The 8,997-nt window shown below is 35.9% G+C and overlaps 2 protein-coding genes across 2 annotated transcripts; both read left to right on the top strand.

Moving 5' to 3' along the window:
- The first annotated feature begins 996 nt into the window (after positions 1–996).
- LOC107769637 (endoglucanase 1-like) lies at positions 997–3,595 on the top strand. The gene is made up of 6 exons (XM_016588871.2): positions 997–1,297; positions 1,399–1,821; positions 1,899–1,991; positions 2,226–2,387; positions 2,485–2,596; positions 2,847–3,595. The coding sequence occupies exons 1-6, from the start codon at positions 1,079–1,081 to the stop codon at positions 3,335–3,337; spliced, it is 1,500 nt and encodes a 499-aa protein (XP_016444357.1). The 5' UTR covers positions 997–1,078; the 3' UTR covers positions 3,338–3,595.
- A 3,418-nt stretch (positions 3,596–7,013) lies between these two features.
- On the top strand, positions 7,014–8,550 carry LOC107769636 (protein BRANCHLESS TRICHOME-like). Its single transcript, XM_016588870.2, has one exon. It carries the CDS (start codon positions 7,359–7,361, stop codon positions 8,367–8,369), a length of 1,011 nt encoding a protein of 336 aa, XP_016444356.1. The 5' UTR covers positions 7,014–7,358; the 3' UTR covers positions 8,370–8,550.
- Positions 8,551–8,997: the final 447 nt, after the last annotated feature.

An 8,997-nucleotide genomic window follows, 5' to 3' on the forward strand; every position in this document is an offset into this window, starting at 1 on the left:
TATGTGAGTCACATTAAAAGTCTCTAGAAAAGAGGATAATTTCTAACATCTACTCCGCCAAAGCACATTATTATTATCTGTGCAAATTAGGTTTTTTTTTCTTTCTAAATTCATCGTGGAATAAAGTATTTCAACATATTTAAATCAGGTCGTGAATGCATAGGGTCTAATCTCCAATGAAAATGAAGTCTAACGGCGGAAAAAAATGTGAGTAAAAATAGTTATACACGAGATTTAACAGTAAGAATATTGAGTAGTCCATTCTTGTCGTCATTGTCTTTATGTCAACACTCCAAAACAGATATAAAAAAATTTGTGCTTTCTCACCCTCCACTGCTACCTTTTGATTACTTTTAGCTCTTTTCTTGCAATAAATTCGTCTCATTTGTCGCAGTTGATCCCGTGAATGATACTCTATGCTTCCACCACTTATTTAATAAATAAATAAATAAGCGGAAAAAGGGTCAAATATACTCATATACTATCAGAAAATATTTAAGTATATTATTCGTTATACTTTGAATCTAAATATACGCCTATCGTTATATTATTGATTCCAATATACCCCTTTTCTGTTAAGTTTGTCCAAAGTGGACATCCAATCCTATGTGACATTGATATTTGATGAGGTGGATGTCAACATGACTTGCCATCTAAGCGCCTCTAACCCATTTTACCCCTCCCTTCTATTTTTTTCCACCACTAAAATTTCCTTTTCTTCCACCACTATTGCCACCATTACCGCTACTTTCAAATTTTAGTCTTTTATATATGAATTAGGGGCACTGAGATGGCGTGTCACATGGCATTCACCTCATCAAATATCAGTGTCACATAGGATTGGATGTCCACCTTCAAAAAACTTAACAGAATATGTGTATATTTGAACCAAATAGTATTATGACAAAGGTATATTTAAACCTTTTATCATACTTTTCAGGTAAATAAATAAGTAAACCTTCTAAGAACTCTACAACGACCAACGAACTCTCAACTACCAACTAAATTACTATATAAACGGGTGCTTCCCTCCAATATAACTCAAAACTTTCGAGCTAGCCATAGTAGTATAACATAAATGGCCCATCCTATAAACATGCTGATTTTATGCTTCACCTTCTTCCTCTTACTTAACCTTTCTCATAATTTTGCCTTTGCTTTCACTTCTCAAGATTACTCTGTTGCTCTTGAGAAATCAATTCGCTTTTTTGAGGGACAGAGGTCGGGAAAGCTGCCTGCAAATCAACGCCTTAAATGGAGGGGTGATTCTGGCTTGTCCGATGGTTCCGGTTACCATGTATAATCCTTAGATATTCTAACATTATTAATTGGTCCACTAATTTCTACTACATTTTAATGATAACACGACTAATTACTAACTGCTTTTGTTGGTTTTAGGTTGACCTAGTAGGAGGATATTATGATGCAGGGGACAATATTAAGTTTGGGCTGCCGATGGCATTTACAACAACTCTACTAGCATGGAGTGTAATCGAATTTGGAAATTCCATGCACGGCCAACTTGAAAATGCTAAAGAAGCGATTCGTTGGAGTACTGATTATCTTCTTAAAGCAGCTACAGCGAGCCCCAACACGCTATACGTGCAAGTAGGAGATCCAAACGAAGATCACAAGTGTTGGGAAAGACCTGAGGATATGGACACACCGCGCAATGTGTACAAAGTATCGCCACAAAATCCAGGTTCTGATGTTGCAGCTGAAACTGCTGCTGCTTTGGCTGCTGCCTCTATTGTGTTCAAAGATTCTGATCCTTCTTATTCTTCTAAATTATTGCATACTGCACAACAGCTAACTAGCATTGTCCTGCACATTTCTCTTCTTTTGTGATTCTTATGCATTATATGTATATTCTAACAGATTTGACTTGCGTGTTACAGGTGTTTGATTTTGCGGACAGGTATAGAGGTTCTTATAGTGATAGTCTCAGCTCAGTGGTCTGCCCATTTTATTGCTCTTACTCTGGATACCATGTAAGATGAAACATTAGTTGATACTATAGTTATAGTCCGTTTATTAAAAGTAGCTGATAAGCATCGACTGCTGAGAAGTATTTTTAAGTGCAACAAATAATTTATGTAAGTAGTTACATGTCAGAATAAGAATACTGAAACTGATAATAAGCAGTATAGTAAATACCGTACCTATTAATTTCATAATGTAACTCTTATTGATGTTTGACCATAAATACATTATGAAATATTCAGGATGAACTTTTGTGGGGAGCATCATGGCTTCATAGAGCTTCACAAGATGCTTCCTATCTTGCTTATATTCAATCAAATGGCCAAACTTTGGGAGCTACTGAAGATGATTATTCCTTCAGTTGGGATGACAAGAGACCTGGAACCAAAATTGTCCTCTCAAAGGTTCTTTTAATTATTTTCTTTTAGCCTCAGTCCAACTTTAAACTTTTCAGCCATAATTAAACTCACTCATTTTCCCCTCCCCTGCTAATTTTAACAGGACTTCTTGGAAAAGAGTACTCAAGAATTCCAAGCATACAAAGTTCACTCAGACAACTATATCTGCTCTTTAATTCCAGGTTCACCTAGCTTTCAAGCTCAGTATACCCCAGGTCAGTAGTTGCATTTTCCTTCACCTTTTTGGCATGATTTTTTAGGACACGTAGAGAGCCAGCAATTATCAACATTACTTAAGTTTCGGGTACTAATAACAACAACAAACCCATTGAAATCCTACAAGTGGGGGTTTGGGGAGGGTACTGTATATGCAGACCATACGCCTATCTTATGAGGGTAGTGTGTACGTAAATCTTACCTCTAACTTAAATTTTGGGTACTAACGTCCGAGAGAAATGTCTGCAGGGGGGCTTCTATTTAAAGGAAGTGCAAGCAATCTCCAATACGTAACATCATCATCATTTCTCCTATTAACCTATGCCAAATACTTGAAGACAAATGGAGGAGCTGTCTCATGTGGAGCTTCAAGATATCCGGCAGAGAAGCTAGTTGAACTCGCAAAAAAACAAGTAGACTACATATTAGGAGATAATCCAGCAAGAATATCGTACATGGTTGGTTTCGGACAGAGGTATCCGCTACGTGTGCACCATAGAGGTTCATCTCTACCTTCAGTGCATACACATCCTGGTCACATTGGCTGCAACGACGGATTCCAGTCTTTGAACTCGGGCTCGCCTAATCCAAACATTCTTGTCGGAGCCATCGTAGGTGGTCCTGACAGTAAAGATAACTTCGAAGACGACAGGAATAATTATGAGCAATCAGAGCCTGCTACATATATTAATGCACCACTAGTTGGAGCTCTTGCTTTCTTATCTGCAGAATCTATCTAAGCAGTATATTGGATAACATATTTGGTTGACTGGAGTTCAGCCTTTGGTCTTGTAGCAGAGGAAGTGGATCGGGAAATCCATATGGTCCTATGGCCGCTCAAGATAATTGTGACAAGAAAGTTACACTAGATATTCGGATTTTATGTTCTTATTTTTACTTTTATGCATTCAGCATGTAAACATGAGATTTCCAGAGGGATTCTTGACCCTTAAAATGCTTGAAATGAATTTTCGGATGACTGCTAAATTGATATCTTATTATTAAGTTTGGCTTTCTAACTCTTTGTGTGTCATATGTACAAGCCTCATAACGGTATTCCTTGCTCAAGTTAGGTTTTGTCCCTTTATGATGCCAAATTCATAACTCCACATTGGTTGAACCTAAGTGTTCATTTAAATTAGTTTAACTGTAAACTCTAGCACCAACAGTTTTCAACACTAATGGAGTATCACCATTTTTAACTCAATGGATAATGGTTGGTGATTTGAGGTATTTTAGTATCAACTCATTGTACTTTTGAAACAATTGATTCAAAGGTTATTATTTTAGTGAATTTTTACATGTATACTTATATTATATGTAAAAAAAATACTGGACGCACTTGGACCTAGACCTATCAAATGGGCCGGGTCAACCCATGAGCAGGCCCAAATAACCCATCAAAATGGACCCCTCAACTGGCCTACGACCCGCTAACCCCTAACTGGACCAACCAATTAATCTAGGGGGTTTGGGCCGGGCTGTAATATTTTAACTCATTGAACCGAAACGACCATAACCGATAGTTGACTTGCGGTTCAATCGGCCCAGACCGACCCGATAAGCCATTAATTTTCTATGTAAGTACACCTATTTAAAAAAAGAAGAAACTAAATTCCTTCAACCCCCATTTCCCATTCTCTAATTCCGTATGCTACTCAAATTTTAATGTTAATAAAGTATAATTTTTCTTTCATTTTTATTCTAATAAATTTCAAGAGTTCATATATTACTTTCCAGTTCGTATATGTATAAAGTATTAAATTTTTATCATTTGTTAATCATGAGATCCTGTGTTTGCTTCATTTTGTTCTTAAGTATTTTAAATTTGAAGTAATTCAATTTGTAAGAAATAGAATTTACGTTTATATTCAAAAATTAGAAGTCAAATTTGAAAAATTAGTAAAAGTAAGCTTTTCGTTGATTTGATCTCTTTTATCCTACTAAGTTTTATTTTTCAAGGATTTGCACTTAATTGTATAACACAATTTAAAATATTAGATATTGGGCTATAGATTTGCAAAGTGATATCTAGGCTATTATATTGCAAGTCACGTGTGTGAGTTGTATTTATGTAAAATTATCTCATTAATGGGTCAAACTCAGATCCCCTATAAGAAAATGAATCGGACCAGTCCGGTTAAAGACACACGGGTTAAGTGTTAACGATCCAGATCGCATCGGGTCGACCCATTTAACAAATTTACTTGGACGTATAAAAGCTATGCTCCATCGGCCTCTGATCTTGTGGTTGTGGATATCCTGCTTAGGGGTAATATCATGGTATAACCAGTTTTTGGACTGGTCATTCAAAAATAGCTAGCATTTACGAAGTTAATGAAAAGTAGCCACTATTTTGCTGCAACAGAGATCGATCCAGCATAATATATTGGAGTTCGGTGCATCTGTGTATGAACTCCAGCATATTATGCTGGACCGGTATACTTTGCTGACTCCAGTATAATATACTGGAGACTAGAGCACCGATGCTCCAAACTCCAGTATATTATACTGGACAATTATACTTGCTGGAACTCCAGTATATTATGCTGGAGTTTTAGTGTACTTATGCTAGAGTTCAAACATACTTATGCTGGAACTCCAGTATAATATACTTGCGTATTTTCCGGATTTTGAACAGTGTTTTCGCTCAGATTTATCTTTACATGAAAAGTAGCTAAATTTCGATTATTTTTGAAACTGGGCTATATTTGAACGACCCGTTGTAAATCTGGCTATTTTTGAATTTCTCCCTCGTGCTTATGTATAGAATGACTATTGACTTCAAGCCAGTAATGCTGGGGCTATTGACATCCTCTCTGGCCCTAATGGACATTGAACTTGTTTATGGAACATATTCCTAGTCCCCTACTGTAGACCTTTAGTGAGTGTGGCATTTTAAGGGGCTATTCCTCTTTCTTATTTATAAGCTTGTTCTTGATTTCTCCATTTTTCTCCGGTTCATTCTGTCATCATCATATCAAGTTAAAAAGATAACGAAAAACACATCAATTGAGTTACATTTCCCCGATAACAACTTCACCATAGATATCATTTCTAGGTACATTTTTATGTATAAAACTTTAGTAGAATAGAAGAATTTGTACTATGCAACAATCATTTTTTTTCTTCAATCTAATTAGCGCCACTTATTGCTACTCTCTTTTGATATGCGGCTAAGTTTTATCGGTCCAAATCTAACTCCAAGTGCATTGTATCATGAGTGTCTCTTTCCGATTAATCGCATGTTTCGCTAGGCTTATCTAAAGTTAAAAGTATTTTATTTTTTTTAAAGTTGAAATGTTTGGCCAAGTTTTTATAAGAAAAACAAAAGTGTTTTTGAGTAGAAGCAAAATCAATTTTGGATAAGCAGAAAAAAGTAACTTCTTTTCAAAAGAACTTTTTTGAGAACCACTTCTGAGAAAAATACACTTAGAAGCACTTTTAAAAGTTTGGTCAAACATTAATTGCTGCTCAGAAGTATTTTTCAAATTAATTAGTCAAACACAAACTGCTTCTATTGCCCCTCCATAAAGTTGCTGTGTTCTGGACAAGTATTCTTGCAAAATACATCACCACGGCCCTGCACATGCTAACAAGTTTATTGCCTAAGTATTGGTGATTGAACCAAGTGTTAAATCACGCTAATGAAGGAAGACGACACAGAAGAAACACAAAGGGAGACCATCCATGTGGAAAATTTGTACAATCATTAGACAACTATTTGGACCCCTCCCTCAATCCTCTTATCACTATAATCATATGACTTTACCCTTTTCTCGCTAAAAGCTCCATAGGACAGAGCATCCTGAGTTGTAATAGACAAAATTATCCTACATGCCATTTGATCAAGATAAAACTGCTCTCTTTATTCATCTCGCACGCAAGAGCGAAGCTACATGTCTTAAAGGATGGTCAATTGACACGTCGTTGAAAAATTACACTGACGTATAAAGATATATAACATACATTGAACATCATTTATTGGAATTCTTTTTTATTTCTTTCAAGTTTGAACACCCCTAGAGAAATTCATTACTTTGCCCACGATCACACAAAAAGTAACTATTTATGTGCGTCTACCTCAGGACCAGAAGTATGATATTATAGCTTTTTATAATAATAAGAGTGTTCTGTTTTGTAATACTAATGCAATTACAGTTGAGGCAGATTTGAATGAAAGATTCTTAAATAATGAAACATGATTGCAAATCACGTAAATCATTGCTTTAATAGTATCGTCAAAGCGAAGCATCCTATGGTTCTTGGAATATGCAGTCTCTTTTACTCCATTTCTAATTAAGAGACATAACAATTTGCTACCACCAAATTCCATGTCACAAGCTATGTATGAAAATATTAAAATCATTTCAATTTACAATATGATCAAGAAAATATACAACCGAAGAGAGTGAAAGAGTGATGTAAAGGGGGTGTGGGGTGGGGGTTGTTGGTGGGGGGGGGAGGACTAAGTGAGAAAGTGGGCACCTCTATAAGTGACATTAAATAGCAGAGGTACATGTGAGGCTGAACATCTTTTTCCACTTTTTACAATTTTTAGCAGCTGAAAGGGCAATAAGATAGAACATCATGACCCTACTCCTATTATATTAAAAGGTTGTAATAAAGCAAAAGCAAGAAAGTTAGCTCAAATGGATTAGAAAAAGCAAGGAGTGCACAGCAGCAAAGGTGATATAGAAAAGCAAGAAACTCCCCACCTTCTACTAAAAGGCTAAAATACAGTCCCAATTGGAAGAGAAGATGATGATGATCAGAAACCAAGAAAATCCCAGAAATAAGTCCTTTGGTATCTCAGATGATCACATTATCCCTACTTCTATATGTCCAACCTGGAAACTGTACGAGAACCCTTTCTATAATTCACAAAAGCAACGTCACAACCCCACAATTCCACATCAAGAAGAAACCAACCACACTCTATTCAAAAGTCATAACAATAAGCAAATTCATCGACTAAACCTCCCCATATCTGCTAGGAAAATTGCAGCATCTTTTTGGGATCTTACCTTTATTAGACCTTTCATGGATTCGGAGCTTGAAATGTCTCGAGCCCAAATCGCTGAATTGAAGGCTAAGTTAGAACATGAGCGAAAGGCACGTAGAAAGTTGGAATCAATGAACAAGAAGATTGCAAGAGAGTTGTCTGAAGAGAGAAAAGGGAGAGAAGCATTGGAGCGAGTCTGTGAAGAACTTGCCAATCATATATCGTTGGATAGAGCAGAGATCAGTCGATTGAGGAAAGAAACGGAAGAAGAGAGGAAAATGCTAAGAATGGCTGAGGTTATGAGAGAGGAACGAGTCCAAATGAAGCTTAATGATGCTAAATTTTTATTAGAAGAGAAGTTGTTAGAATTGGAAGAAACTAAAAAAATGTTGCCATCTAATGCCAAGACTGAAGCCAAAATTCAACAAGACATGAACCATAACATCTCATCAGCTGCATGTGATCAAGAAACAAAGAAAAGGTGTGAAATAGTTGATCAGAAGTCCATTTGCAATAGTACAAGTCAGGGAAACAGTGCTTCTTTTAATTACCAAGTGACAATTCATAGAAGAAACCAATCACCAGAACCTGAAAATCCACATATCAAACGAGGGATCAAAGGATTTGTCGAATTTCCAAAGGTTGTCCGAGCCATTAGTTCTAAGAGCAGACATTGGGGTACAAAATTGGAGTGTCAAAAGGCTCAGCTAAGGATATTACTGAAACAGAAGTGTCCTATTCGATCCAATGGTCTAATGACAAGCTAATATGCATAAAGTTTGTAACTTTGGTGTGCCATTTTTTTTCTTCTTTAAGTCTTGATTGAATTTTCTCTTAGGCCTAGAGCGAGAATATATTGTTTTCGTGATATATGAGTTTATGTGATTTTGTTATAATGTAAATGTAAAATCTTATATGAAGTATGATCTATAGTTCACTTGGAAGCTAGATGATCATGGTTGTACCCTTGGTATCATACTATCATTATTGGAGCGGACTATGGACTCATACACATATTATTATTAACATATTCAACTATTCATCTTACAACTGAATGTCCTAAAAATGGCTCATAATTTACTTGGATCTTGTGGAGAAAAAACTGTGTTTTTTATTGTTGCCATTTAAATAAAAGTAACAATAAAGAGAATGAATATGATTGATGAGGTAATAGTAGCATATATATTCTAAACGGGGGAAATTTCGACATTTCCAGATGAGCAATTGTTAGTTTCATCATTAAGGAAAGTGTCATCATTTAAGTAGCCCCAAGCATCATTGCCGACGCTATTCTTTTTGTTGGTGCAATTTGGTTGAACATAGAAATACTTATCCGTTAATGATGAAAGTAGTAAATGAACTCGTAATAATCCGTCAATTTTGCATCACTCGAAT

This window comes from Nicotiana tabacum, chromosome 1 (assembly GCF_000715075.1).
Source record: "Nicotiana tabacum cultivar K326 chromosome 1, ASM71507v2, whole genome shotgun sequence".
NCBI lineage: Eukaryota > Viridiplantae > Streptophyta > Magnoliopsida > Solanales > Solanaceae > Nicotiana > Nicotiana tabacum.